Genomic DNA, 15,000 nt, shown 5'->3' on the forward strand with positions numbered 1-15,000 from the left:
CATCTTGCTCGGTAATATTTAAAGTATAGAGCTCCCGTTCTGTTCTCCCATTCTGTTCTGTTTTATTATGTGTCAAATTATGATGTTGCATATACTATTTATTTATTTATTTAGGTCCTGTTGACATCTTTCCTTCAGCAGCTGTCTGTCTGTTTGGTGTGAGATCACACTCGCTGTAAACGTGTTAATGGAACCTCCCTAAGCTAAGATGACACCTGCTGAGAGACACTGCTTTGTCTCCCGTTTCAGGCTTCCATGGAGAATTTCCCTGGGAACCTTTCTCCCATCAAGGACCCGGACCGCCTCCTTCAGGACGCGGACATCAATCGTCTGCGTGCGGTCGTTTTCCGGGATGTCGTAAGTGAAACTGGAGCGGAATAAACACCCACGGCAGCGTGCGTCTGCCCATGTCATATTTGTTTAGATTATTTTGACAATATCTTTCTTGGCTTGCCCATGGTTTATGCCTGCTAAAATTCAGAGTCTTCCTTTGACAACAGAAGGGTGTTGCGCTCGGAGCGCGCAGGGCACTAAGTCAAATACTTCTGCGCTCGGCCTGGTTGCAAACCTGGCAGTCTAGCTTCAGGCGGGGGGTTCGTGTAGGGACCCACGGCTGAGACCAACCCTGTAGGCTGTCTGCGCTGTGCAGGACGACGGAAAGCAGGCCCAGTTCCTGGCCCTGGCTGTCGTCTACTTCATCTCTGTCCTCATGGTGTCAAAGTACCGGGACATCCTGGAGCCGCAGCGGGAGACGGCCAGGGCCGTCAGCCAATCGGGGAGGAGCGTTCGGCAGGAAATCAACTCCCCCACGAGCACAGGTGCTGTTCCAGAAACGTCAGTGTCTCCTGTCTTCCCTGACATGCCAGCACACCGCAGCTGGTCCATTTCTGATATTGCTTTGTAGCTTTGATTTGGGTTTCAGTTCAAAACACATGATTGAGTTTACTGCCTGGAGTTTGCTGTGCTGGGAAAGTTCAGTTGAACCTGAATTTCCATAAATGTGCCGGAGTAGACGTGGGGTTAATTTTATCTGCTGTACGCAGGCAGGTCGGGTGGACACCACTAAACTATGATTGCTCACGTTTCCTGGTCTCTCAACGCGCCTCTCCCGTCCGAATTTGGCTAAAGACATCAGATTCGATCTGAAGACATTCCCTGATGCAGTTTGACCTGTAGGTTTATCGAAAAGTTGTTTTTCAAAAGGCAAATGGGAACTAATAATAAAAAAAAGTGGAAGTGTTAGAGAGAGAGAGAGTCTCCAAGCTCCTCGCACTCCTCCCTCTGAGCATGCTCACGAAGGTGAGGTGCTGCCATTAAATTGAGAATGAAAACCAAACCTTTCCTTTTCCTGCTGCTTGTACAAAAGACAGAAGCACAACTTGACACACGCCAGGTTGCCGGCTAGCACTGCTTACCACTGTCTTCTCACATCCAGCTGTCTGTATCATGAATATTTGCACAATAATGACTGTGACATCAGTGTATTTTCCAACATGTCTGTACAACTTCAGTACAGCTGTACAACCTTGCATATCCGTTTTTAGGTGTGTGTGTGTGTGTGTGTGTGTGTGTGTGTGTGTAATAGAATGCTCTCTGTAGTCTGTATTTTCTGTAGTTGTTTGAATTCTTCTGTTGTCTCTTAGATTTATCTGTCTATAGTGTATAACACCGATGTTAACTGTTAACACCCATTTGGGTTCAGTAAAGTGTTTATCTTACCTACCAACCTCACTTTGCTTGGTACAATGTTGACCGCCTTGAACTTCCGTGATTTAGTTTGTACGGGTGTGTATATTCTGTATGTAAGTAGCTGAGGAGTTAGAACAGCTTGTTTTAGCCTCATTCAGAATCGTTTGGCGGGTCGAAACAGCGTTAGCATGGCTAAGGTCGCAACTTTGGAACTTGTCTCACAATTGAACTGAATATTTTTAAGACCAGTGGTGATAAAGTATTCCTCTAAAACCAGAATAAAGGGTAGGGGAAGCATACAGAGAAGCATGAGTGTTGAAAGGAAGGCCAGAGAGGGAGAGTGCATGCATGTGCGTGCCTGTGTGCGCGCGTGCGTGTGTGCGCGCGCGCGTGTGTGCGCGTGTGCGCGCGCGTGTGTGTGTGTGCGTGTGCGCGGTGAGCAGAGAAAAATGGACAAAGTCTGTGAAGGGCCCGGAAGGCCCGGTGCTGCTATTTCCAGCCCCAACTGTCAGTAGCCATTAGACAGGCCATCCAGCGGAAGAGAATCGGATCATACAGACTGTCACAGAGAGATAGAGCTGCCTGCGTGCCCTCAGCCAGCTCAAGCTCGAAGTAAACAAAGAAATAAATACAAGGAGGGAGCGTTTTCCCAGACAGCGTGTGGCCCGGCTCGCCGGAGTCTGCCGCAACAGACGCTCCTCACTATGAATATTCATCAGGACAGTCCAGCATCTGGGAAACAACTGGGTATGGGGAGGCACGAAGGCGGAGTCACATCTGCATAGGGTCGCATATGTGCATGTTAAAGAGTTGGAAAGGCTGTTCCTTTGCTAAATGGACTGGTTAAATGTGTGGTCCAAATGATTAGTCAGCCTTTGATTTGGTAGCAATGCATAATAGTAGTCTTTTAGTGCAAATGTTTATGGTAGAATTTTGATTATGAGAGCGTGCGGCCTGAACGTTATGTTGTTGTTGGAACGTGTAGCTGTAGGTTGGTAATAAGCTTACCTTTTAAAAGTGTCAGGTTGTTGTTTTATCAAGGTGTGTGTGTGTTTTTACAGAGAACCCACTGCCTTTCTCAGACGGAAGGAAGGAGACCCCGCCTCCAGGGGTGGAGCCACTCTCTGAAGCCTCCCTGCCTCACTCGGACTCAGGCCTCGGGGAGGAGCCGACATCCGGTGTGCTGAACGGGGCCGAACCAGACCCCTGCCCCGGCGGTCCGAACGGCCTGCGCGGCCTGCTCTGCACCCTGTCCTCGGAAGTCCGGTCCCAGGAGAGCCTGGCCGAGGGGTCCCCGGGCACCTCGGTTTCCAGCGTCGGCCAGGGCAAGGGCATCAACGTGAAGGAGATCCTCAAGAGCCTGGTGGCATCGCCCCTGGAGACGGCCGAGGGCCGCCCCGAGCTGCTGCCCTACCCTGTCCACCAGGCCGCCACGAGGGAGCCCCACGTCCTGCTGCCCATGCAGTTCCACTCATTCGACAGGTACGGGCTTTCAGGCTGCGTGCGTTAGAGTAAACCTTCAAAGCTGCCTCCATTGCAGGGCGCAATAACACTCCTCTCCACCAGGTGGCGACCTGCGCATTACCGCAAAAAAGCATTAACGGTGTTTTTTTTGCTGTGATTAATTTCTTCCTGTCGTTAATGTTACAGTAGTGGTTCTGATTTGATTTCATCTCTGCGTGGTTTACGCTTAATAGTTCCTGTCTGTTCTCGCAGCCGACATCCACCCACACACACACACTGCGTCTTAGTCACGCCGTGATGGATACCTGTATTACTGTGTCCCTGCAGGGGCAACATAATGATTTTTCATTCGTAAGCAAGCCGAGAGTCTTTCAGGTCCCCCGGCACTTCCTATCGCAAAGTATTTCTGTGTTTGAAAAGGTCTTTGAATCGTAGTGGAACATTTTGGGTCGTGTTTACATTCCAGGCCGAGATAAGATCACGGAGTGATCCATCTCCGTTTCAGGCAGGGGGAACGTTTGTCCTCCTGCTAATCCCAGTTTAGTCTTCAGGCCTGGCGGTTAAACTCATGCGGAGTCGGCGTTGGCCCCTCGCCATAAACTAAGCGAGGGCTCTTTGGTCTGTTGCATTAAACAATAGCAAAATTCACTAAAACATCTCTGAATAGCAAACGCCACCGATACATCTCAGAGCAAAAATGAGATCATGGAAATAAATTAAAAATTTAATCAATTCTTTCTGTCATATTATTCCATTTTTGTTTAATTATTCCAAATATTTCTAAACAGTTCTCGCTTGGTAAAGTGCTTAAAATGAGGTTGAATGATCTTATAGTAAGTTTGGAATAATATCATATAGAAAAATCAATATATTGATTATGGTTAGAATGTTTTCATTTTAAGTAATACTGGTGAGAAATCTTGATAAGCAATATATGTTTGGAATGTTTTCATTAGCTAAGACAAATATTTTTTGCAGTGCATCGTGTAGGAATTAAAAAGTAAACAGAATTCCTTTGAAGCTACCTGCTCCCGGGAAACTCCCTGCACCTGCAGGCGTGCACGGAATCCCGTCGGACATGCTGAGAAGCAGGCGTGGGCAAGCTTCCTTTGGAACAGGTGAAGAACTGGCTGTGCAAGGCCATCATTACGCGACGCGGCACAATTCAGATGGCGGAAGCGAACAAAACAGTGACCACCTCCAGCTCCGTTATAATACAGGCACCTGACCGGGGGGAGGAGGCGGGGGTGTGTGACATGGGAAGCGTATCTGATGAATAGCAAAGGTGATGTGAGTGTGTGTGTGTGTGGGGGGTCTCCAGGGCGTTGATGGCAGATTAAACAGAGGGCCCCCTCTCTTCTGCTGTCTTCCTCAGCCCTCAGCTCCTTAATAGGGACTGACGGGCCGAAATGAGTCGCCCCGGCAAAGTGTATTATTTTTGAAATGCTTTCACACGGGCTGTCCGCCAGGGCCGCGACGTACCACTCAGGGAGCTGCGAGCTCTAATGTCATCCACCGCCGCCCAAATTGCCGCATCTAATTGTTTGCCACCTGCCACCGAAATGAGGTGCCAGGCGTGGAAAGGCCCCTTCGATCGACTGTCAGAAACACAATGGATTGGGAGTGGCATAAAAAGAAAACGCTTCAAGCACAGGAGGGCCGGGGGTGGACCCAAAGCCACCCCACCCGCCCTGGCGTCTTTCTGGAACTTTCCTAAAGGTGAAATTTTCAATTAGGCTTCAATACCACGAAGGCAGTGCTTGCAGATGGGGCCGTTACCATGACGAATTCAAATCAAAGCCTCAGCTTCCAGCCCAGTTTAGGAGCAATACCCCGGCGCTCGCTTGTGTGGAGACAGACCCCGACGTGCAGGGGATTGCTGAGTTATTCTAATAGGGTGCAATTATGGTTTGTTACAAATTTATACCGATCTGCCGAAGACCCTTGAAATTGATTTTTGCCGGGAAGATTGCAGTGGCTTTCATGGGCCTAGAATTCCAGCAACAGCACACACTGGACGCCCTGGGTTTATTAATATTCATCCCGAGATTAATCCTTGCTTTATTCAAACCAGCTCAATTAAGAAAATCCTATTAATAAAATATGTGTTGGGTAGTATGCATTATTTATGAGCCACTGGCCAATGAATAATTCATAAACGGTATACATATTTTATTAAAACCAGGTATATCAGTCCAATATTATCAGCTCCACCTGTCAAGTACCTGCTGGACGTTGCAGCAAAATAAATGGAAGATGCATTTGGGAAATGAATCTCCCCAGTCTTTTCAAAGAGTGGGACTTGGAAAATGCAGATATCAGACGAATATTTTAGTGCATGCAAATATTAGAAATGGATTGCATATTGCAATGTGCTTTCCTTGTTCAAAATGCTCTGGAATGCTATTCAGCAATAAAAAATGACTTTTACAGATGTTTTGACAAGATTTTCCTTCAACCATTATGCTCTAGAATAGCGGTTGAAATTATTTGAAGGAATTTTGAAATTCCGACTTGAAATGGCATTCTGAAATGACTCAATCCAACTAATATTTCTACGTTGCATAGTTTGGAGTCACACACACACACACACACACACGTTTAAGGGCAAGTGCGGAACGCCACAGTAAAAAGGCCACAGATGCCCAGTCTAAATCTCCGGACTGTGTAGCAATGTCCTCACGGCCTCACGGGCCTCTGCGACGTTTGCCGAAGCGCTCGACATCATCGTGTGGGATCCGTGAAGCCACGCGGCCACGAGTATATACGTGCTGGGAGCCTTCGGCTCGTCTCCGTAGTTCACGTCCATGCCAAAATATGACACTGGGAGAAAGATTTACAGCAGCCACTGCAGTTCCTGGTCTACCTCACAGTGCATTTAATAATCGCCGCCGGCACTCGGAGGCATTCTGAGTTTTATTAACTTATCCAATCGTTCAGGCTCGCGCCCTCCAGTACCGGGCAGAGGTACGCAATTTATCTCAGTACAGATTACAGAATCGGCTACACCACCAATATTGTTATTGTTGAAGATCAGAAGTTAGAATACAATTTAAATTAGCTACAATTCGACGCGCCCATCGTCCCATGTGTATGATATGCTAATTACATTTAAATAAAAAGCTGCGATCACAAGTCTTGCTCTTTTGTCTGTGACATCACATCCGTGTTCGGGTAATTCCACGAGCAGAGTCTGCTAAAGCCAGAGTTCCTAGCGGGCTGACTGGAAATTGAGTTGGGAACGCCACTGCAGCCTGCTTCTACCTGACCTGTAGAATGAAACAGCTCCTCGGCCCTGTGGATTTTCTCGGGAACGCGTCACGTACACGAATCCGCAAGTCTGAAGAAGCCCAGAGGTTTGGATGCGAAAAAGGCTGCACTGTACACGCCATCTCTTGTGTTGATACACACAACCGGGCCAACTGTCCAAGCTGACCCTTGTCTGCGCATATAGCAGTGCCCTAGGGAAGCCAGGTCATTTTCTGCTTCTAAAGACGTGAACAAAACAGCCTACTTTTTGATCAGCTTTGCGCGAACGGTTGGTGGCACAATTGGAGCGGTTCTGTCAAAGATCCGAGCCTCGATGTTACAAGGTTCTGCAGGGTTCTGGGTCTCCTTGCCCGGCGTTATGTCCGTCGGATCGGGCTGTTATAAATAGACAGCTTTTGAGTGTGTGGGATTCGGTGCCGGAGGACTGGCATGTGTCCGCGGCAGCCGAGCTGAAAGCAGCGGCTTATCCTGAACGGCCGGAGCCAGCGTGCGCGGGCACGGCGTGGCTGTGTGGCACCGGGGGCTCCCTGGATATATCCCTGCGTGCCAACAAGGTTTCAGAACCTGACGTTTTGTTCAAGCTGACTGCCCACCCTGACCACGCTGTGAGGTTTAGGGGGAGAGACCTGGCATGTGCACACACACACACACACACACACACACACACACACACACGTGTGTGAGGCCAAGTTGTTTTCTCTCTTTATTTTTTTCAGCCCTGCTTTAGGTCTGGGCACCAACACGTGAGCACCACTCCCTTTCCAAGCCAGTCAGCTCTGTTTGGAAACCTAAGCAGTCCACATAAATATTTATATTTACATTGTGTACCCAAAGTGCAGCTGGTGGACGCACAGGAATGCGTTAGGGCTTTCGGAAGGCATTGTGCCTTTGAAGATGTACTGTACATACTGTATGTTAGCAGGGCCCTGAATCTGGTGTAGGCACAATGTGATTTCGGTTTCAGAATTCCAACTCTCTCTCTCTCTCTCTCTCTCTCAGGAGTGTGGTCGTGCAGGCCAAGAAGCCTGGTATGGCGGTGAACACTGTGGCCAGCTCGGGGTCCTCCACCTCAGGCAGCACCCACAACATCTTCGCCGCAGCCTCTGCTACGCCCAAAAGCATGATCAACACGACAGGTATGCAGAGCCCACCTTTCATACGCCACCCTTCACGGGAACAGCCTCGGTCCCGCCTTCTCCCTGCTAACACTGTCGCAGTCACGCCCCGTGTGGCTAACAAGCATCTAATTTGAAATAAGGGGCACTTAATTGAATTACCCCTGAAAATACACTTGCTTTTTGTTACCATTCCCAGAGTACCATAATTAAAGCCAGTTTGGGTTCAGGTAAGTAGATTCGGTGTGCAGGAAGCTCACTGGCCACTAGAGGTCTCTCCTCACTACCTTAGTAAGCATACCCTCTGAGGGGCATATCCTGCCATGGATTGCTGGGGATAGAAACATTCTAATGACCAGATCCACATTAAGATAAGAGCTATATGTAATTTCAAGGATATTTAACTGCTATAACTATGCATAATCCAGCTGATATCCATTTTTAGTGTCAAATAGCGAGGAGACACCGCCACAGACTCTGGATAAAGTGATGTTAACCCAGGCCCCTGAGTGCCTTACTCCCCACTTAACACGGAGTGCATCACTGAGCATCATGCTAGGAAAAACGCTGTCATTGCGGAACTGTCACAAACGCAACGCACTCTTTCCATGCCTCTCCTTCCCCGCTACGGTGTTACAGACGATTACAGGCGTAAAGGAGACTCACGGATGCCTGGCGGGTGTGTTACCGGGCGGGAGGAACTTCACCTCCTCCAGATGAGCATGAAAAAGCATGAAAGCGGAAATGGATCTGGGATCTGACCGGTGCCTCTGCTCCTACGTTGGGCCCCCGGGGGTGGGAGTTCGGGATTGGGGCGGGGCAGGGCAGGGTGTTCGCCTCCTTTGGGGCGAGTGACAGCTACGTAATGGAATTCCCGTCCGGGGCAGCCTGACACCTTCAGCCGTTGACAGTCCCTCCCTGTGATGTATCTATCACGGCGAGCCAGCGGAGACGCTGCAGTGAATCCTGACAGGGCAGTAAGAGAGTATCGTCAGCCCTCACAGGGAAGAGGCTGATTGGTGCTTGATAGCTGCATTTGATGTAGTTATACTGTCTTCTACCCAAAATGTATCATAACTAGACAGGGAGCCGTTAGGGGGCGGCTGACAACGTTTCAAATGAAAGAGAATTTCACGTTTAGTATATCGTTTTTTTTTTTTTGCCAAGTCAGAGCTACACGTGCACACATGCTCTGAGAAGATGCGTCTTTGTTTGGGGTTTTAACGAAAATGTGTTCACAGGGCGGAGGGCGGGGGTCGGTCATTTCCTTGACACACGTCTCCGGTCTTTTTGCTTTCGCAGGTGGGGCAGACCCAGCGTCTTCCTCCTGCTCCTCTTCCTCTGGCTTTGTTAACGGGGCGACCAGCAAGAATCTCCCTGCGGTGCAGACGGTCGGGCCCATGCCTGAGGACTCCATGGAGAATATGAGGTGTGTGTGTGTGTGTGTGTGAGAGAGAGAGAGAAACAGAGAAGTGAAGGATGGAGAAGATTGTATTTTTTTAAGAGATTACCATGCTATTTGCATGCTGAGAGCTTTTTTTTAAATTGTTCTTGATTAAAAAAAAAATCTAATATGTTAAGTATTTTCTGACAGTTGAATGTCTTCTTTTAGGCGTTTTTGTTTGTCAGTATGTGAAAGTTGGATAGAGGTTAAAAACATGGCAGTGGCACAACCTTGCCACAAGAGGGCACCCTCCCTGAGTCCCTGTCATTAGCCACTTGAGCTTTCCTTTGTTTCCAGCCGAGGTGAAAGGTCACGTGGCTTGCTTTTGTCATTGTTGTGGAGGTCGCAACAAACAAGACATCCTACACCTTATACATTACAGTGGGAGCTGTGAATGTGTGTGTGTGTAGGCTGTCAAGCAGGGCTATGTAAGTGCTAATATAAAGGAATTGGTGTGTGTGTGTGTGCCTGTGTGTGTGCGCCTGTGTGGCCACCATTCTGACCTTGGGTCTAAACTAACACTCTGTGACAGGAATCACACCCAGACCACTGTCTGACTGCAAAACAGAAAGTGTGTATTTTCTGTTTTGTGTGTGTGCTCATGTGCGTGCCTGCATGTGTGTGTGTGTGTGTGTGTGTGTGTGTGTGTGTGTCACTCTTTCTCTCTGGGGTTTCTCTCTACTTCACACACACTCTCCTCGTCTCCTCTCCCACGCTAGGAATCGCAAATCAGTTGCCATGGCAGCGGTAACCGACAGCACTTACGGAGAGGGTGAAGTCGATGATGAAAGTGTCTGGCTGTAGAACCTCTGAGGCCTGCACTGGCTACATAGCTGGCGTCTTGCGCTCGAACAAAAGAACTTTAACAAGCTCACCCTCAGCTGGGTGCCATTTTAGCAGGTTTTGCTATTTATAGTCACCTGAAACTTGACGTAGCACAGCACAAGGTTGTGTGTGTGTGTGTGTGTGTGTGTATGTGTGTATGTGTGTATGTGTGTATGTGTGTATGTGTGTATGTGTGTGTGTGTGTGTGTGTGTGTGTGCGCGTGTGTGTGTGTGTGCGCGTGTGTGTGTGTGTGCGCGCGTGTGTGTGTGTGTGCGTGTGTTGTACAAATAAAATACAGTTCAACCAAAAAAAGTACTTTGGTACTTTGCATGGAAATAGTACCAAAGTTCTTGACTGGCAAATTCACAGAGAGAGCTTAGGAGCTGTATAAGTGCTTGAGGTCATCAAATGTGGATGTGTATTTAAAAACAGGATTTCCAGACTAAAAAAACATCACGATAAGTGCATGTATGTGCAAATCACATAAAACATATTAGCTAAGCCTGGACTGGGACCAGTGAAACAAAGGCTGAAACCTAAACCATGTCCAGTACATCTAGTACATCGTTTTCATAGATTTCATACCTCTTTATGTTGGCTCTGTCTCTCTCGCTGTAGCTAGACATTTGTCTCTTTAAATACGCCGTTATAGTCAGGGCTCCCTGCATATTCTTAGTAGATAATATAAGATTATTTCTCTCTCCTCTCCTCTCTCTCTCCCTCCCTCCCTCCCTCCCTCCTTCTCTCTTTCTCTCTCTCTCTCTCCTCTCCTCTCTCTCTCCCTCCCTCTCTCTCTCTCTCTCTCTCTCTCTCTCTCTCTCTCTCTCTCTCTCTGTCCCCCAGCATCACCACTAAGCTGGAGCGAGCTCTGGAGAAGGTTGCCCCCTTGCTGAGGGAGATCTTCGTGGACTTTGCGCCCTTTCTGAGCCGCACCCTGCTGGGCAGCCACGGCCAGGAGCTCCTCATTGAAGGTACAGCAGGACCTCCGTCCCCTCCATGCCTCGCTCCCACCCCCCGGGCTCAGAGCTCGTGGACTCCGGGATGTGCAGGGGTGCTCATGCGTCATGCGGTTAGCCATCTGGGCTTATCGTAACATCTTGATTTTCAAACAAACTAACACGAAGAAAAAAATAATAAAGTGATGGAAGTTTAGGGCTTCGGTGCTGTTATAACACTTCTAGGATCTTCTAGGATCTCGTTGTGTTCTGTCAGTGCTCCGAATGTCATGACTGACGTTTCGTGGCTGTGTTCATAAACATCCGATCGATCGAATGATTCGGAACCTTCTGCTGGTAACTGACTTCACTGGAACATGCACACGGCTGATTTTGGACTGCAGCCTCTCCGGTGTGTTTGTGGGGACAGAGAACGCGCCCAAACACACAGCGTCTGCGGCGTACGGCTTTGCCTGCTGGCCTGATGCCTGCTCCTCCCACCCAGACCGAGCCTCTAGCGGACCTCAGTGGCAGTTTGTTCGTTCAGGCTAATGGTTTCCTGCAGTCCTTGAGAAGGTTTAGCCAGAGAATTACAGCGTGGCGGAAAAATGTGTTCCTGTGACTGGAATGGCCAGTTAATGAAAGAAATACACACACTCTCACTCACACACACACACACACACACACACACACACACACACACACACACACCCTTTCTGCCCTGGACTCTGACCTTGTCTTTCCACATATAATAGCAGGCAAGTTCCTGTCTGTATTCTACTTAAGTCCTACCAACTAAGGAGGCTTCACACCCTCTTGAAGTTCAGTGTGAAGTGTCAGTTTTATAGCCTAATAAAGTTCATTTGCATGATGTAGCTGGTGTTTGTAAGAAAACATTTTTAAGCTGTGACTGGAAGTGTGAAAATATATTGAGATATAGGTAGATAGATAAACACACACATGCACGTATACACACACACATTTAAGTTCTGGCCACTAATGATATCGTTAACACTTTCATATTTATGAGGCATTGAAGAAAAGTATTCAAACACTCAAATATCATTGGAAAATAAAGGGAGTGGTAACGGGGGGGGGGGCGTGGCCCCGCGGCCCCCTGGACTGCCTGAATGCTGCACGTTGCCATGGCGAGTGTTTTGCCTTGCCAACCTGCTGATGTAACCTGTGCCGGTTGGTGGTGACGAGAGCAGCAGCACACTCGCTCGCTGTCCCAGTGGTCTGACGCTCTGTCTCGCCCTGATGAGCTGCGTTTCAGGGAGACGAGTGTGAGGTCGAGCTCGCGGAAGCACCTGCACCTTGTTCAGACACGGCCCCCTTTCACCCACACTCAACGTCCTCTTTATTAGCCACGCCTGTCTCGTAGGTGCAGTTTTACAGCCTGCAGGCACGCGCGATTGGTCAGTCACCACCTACCCAGTTCGTCAATGGTCAGTTTCCTGAGCACACAACCTCTTGAGATTATTTTGCGGGGTCACGCATTCGCAACTCAGCTGCGAGTCGGGCGTGGTAGTGGGGTGGGTGTGGGTGCTGGTGTGTTTTTTGGGGGTTTTTTCTTTCCCCTACAGCACTGTTGCTGGGGTATCGACACGCGTCTGCCGCTGCTGGGCTGAAAGTGCACCACCACCTGAAAACATCCGATCAGCGGGCCGCGTCGTGTTCAGAAACCGACCGTTGCTGAGGAACTGGGTAATGACCATCGCTTGCTGTGCGGGGATAACAGATGTACGTTATACCAGCTGGTTGTTTCTAACACAGTGGCCTTTGCATGCACACCATTGCTGCCGTGATGGATTCGGATGGTTCTCTCCAGCCTTCCCAAACAAGGTCCAGACACACAAGTGCCGCTTCCGGTGTGACAGCGCCAACTCTGTGCCTCCATCCTGCAGCCTGGGCCAGAAGAAGAGATGCCTGGATGGTGTTTTTTTTTTTTTTTTTTCCCCCCTCCAGCTCCTCCACTTCCTCCATCTTGTCTGCACCGCACAGCTGAAATACTGTTCGCCGGCGCCCTGTTTATCCCCTAATTACCCGCTATCCATCACCCAACACGGCACCAGGGGTCAAACACCCACCCACCCCCCCCACCCCCAGATGCGCGGTCACGGGACAATTATGCTCCGTCCGCCCCCCCCGGACAGCCCTCATGAACCCGGGAGCCCAGAGCGAATGGAACAGTGTGCTTGTTGTGAGCCCTAAGAGGGGGCCCCGGTCCCGAGTGCCTCTGCCGGCCTTCAATGGCGCATTCACGCCGGGCGGGCTGGGAGCGGAGCTGTTTAAGCAGGACTGCGTTTAGTTTGTCCAGTCGCGCAAGCCCGGGGTCAGGTGGCCGCCTGACTAATTACGGCCCCCAGGCTGCAGCGAGAGTGGGGGTCACCGCTCAGCCGGGCACGCCCGACACAGCGTGGTGGAGCGTTACCTCGGCCTCCCGAATGTGAAAGGGGGATTGTAAAGGCAGGGCCTCCTGCACATTTGCCCCTTGACATATTACAGTGGTAGCTTCCGCTGTTTGTAGTTTGGAAGCAATCATTCATAGTTAGGAGGACATTTAAATGGCTGCTGATCTGCGGGTAGGAACGTCCTGCGTCCTGGAGCTGTGACGATTATGTGCAATTAAAGCTCTTGATTGTGCTCGTCAGGACAGACGCACCCTTGTGTCTGCGTCTGGGAGGGATAAAGTTTGTGAATCTCTTGAAATGCTACGTGAAACGTTATCCGGTCTTTATTTAATAATGAACACTTATTTAACAAACAACACATTTTCGGTGGTGTTTTTACTGAACAAATTATTTAAAAAGTCAAAGTCATTGATGAAGGTCGTATTTGGTGGTGCGATGAACCTGCTGAGAGGATATGAGGAACACAGAGAGCAGACAGGACACACGAGACATGATCCAGAAGGCAAAAACCAGGGCCAGGATCCAAAACCGCGAGAAGTGGGCACAGAGGCACAAAAATGGGCCTGGGCGCAATCTGCTGGCATGCAGACGAGGACGAACCCGACCCACTCTTTATCTGGCCCTCGACACGGCAGGAGAACAGAAGCCATCCCGCGCGTTTATACCCGCACACACGCTCTTATTTACCAGACGCTGCCCTAATAATCGGTGTTGAAACTTGGTTATGCAGATGGATTCTTATGGTTTTGTGTAACTCTTCCATTCTCCCTTCTCTTCGTCTCCCCTCTTTTTCACTCTTTGCCCCGCCCCTCTTCCACCCCTACAGGTCTGGTGTGCATGAAGTCCAGCACCTCTGTGGTGGAACTCGTCATGCTGCTGTGCTCTCAGGTAAATCTCTCCCTCTCTCTCTCTACCTTACCTTTCTCAAAATGCGATGAGAAAAACACATTCTGAAACTATTGCACAAAAAAATAAGATGTTATTTTAATATGGCAATGCTGAGCCTGTAGATTTTCATACATTATAAATATATTGACTGTAGGAACTCTATATCATAATCTAACCAGCCTCCAGCAATAATACCAAACTGTATGCTAAAGCACTACGAGCGCTACCCTTCACACTACGTATCAGAAGATCTCCGGCGTCCATTCTCGCTGTTCCCTGGGCTCCCACCACGTCTTTTAACTCCAGCTGCCATATTACAGCTCGCTGACCTCACTGGGCTCTCGTTAAGACTTCACTTTCAGAGGGGTCACGCTCTCGGTATTGCAGTCAGACGAGGAGATATTTAACATACCTTCTGTCAGCCCATCAGTCTTGGCCGGGAAGCCCATAAGGAAGTCGTTACGGCCGCGTCTCTCGCTCGGAGAGTCCCGTTGCCGGTGGCGCACGCCGGGGTCAGCACGAGCCTCTGTCCGACCCGGCTCTCGAACCCTCCGGCGCGAGGGGGAGGAGGGTGCACGACGTGATAATAGTACCCGTCCGCTGACTCCACGATGAGCTCTCTGGCTCCTCTCCCTTTGAAGTGCCTTTTTTTTTTAAGGGAGGGTTCACTCCAGTTCCTCCCCCATATCTCTGACTCCTGAGCAGAGCTGCCTGTCCACTCCGGGTGTGCGGGAGTTATTGCTGAGCACAGTGTGGCACGACGGGGCAGTTCAGCTCCTACTCCCCCCCAGCACAGATAGCATTACCGACGCTCAGGGTCTTCCTGCCATTACAGGCTCCTGGGGGCAGGAGCGTGAAACCGGAGCTCAGGAGCCGTCTGCTTTTAGGGGCACCAGGGTGCTTGGAGTCAGTACCTAGTGTCCAGTGCTGCCCTCCACAGGATGAGATTTAGCCC

General features: G+C 49.6%; 1 protein-coding gene across 1 annotated transcript in view; it reads left to right on the forward strand.

The window, feature by feature from the left end:
- The window catches only part of nbeab (neurobeachin b), a 192,732-nt gene that overhangs the window by 75,247 nt on the left and 102,485 nt on the right, over positions 1-15,000 (forward strand). The window contains exons 28-34 of the mRNA XM_035534144.1: positions 250-357; positions 650-818; positions 2,751-3,171; positions 7,423-7,559; positions 8,841-8,967; positions 10,652-10,779; positions 13,984-14,045. Coding sequence (XP_035390037.1) covers positions 250-357; positions 650-818; positions 2,751-3,171; positions 7,423-7,559; positions 8,841-8,967; positions 10,652-10,779; positions 13,984-14,045 — 1,152 coding nt within the window. The remainder of the gene's footprint in view (positions 1-249; positions 358-649; positions 819-2,750; positions 3,172-7,422; positions 7,560-8,840; positions 8,968-10,651; positions 10,780-13,983; positions 14,046-15,000) is intronic.

This window comes from Electrophorus electricus, chromosome 15 (genome assembly GCF_013358815.1).
Source record: "Electrophorus electricus isolate fEleEle1 chromosome 15, fEleEle1.pri, whole genome shotgun sequence".
Taxonomy (NCBI): Eukaryota; Metazoa; Chordata; class Actinopteri; order Gymnotiformes; family Gymnotidae; genus Electrophorus; species Electrophorus electricus.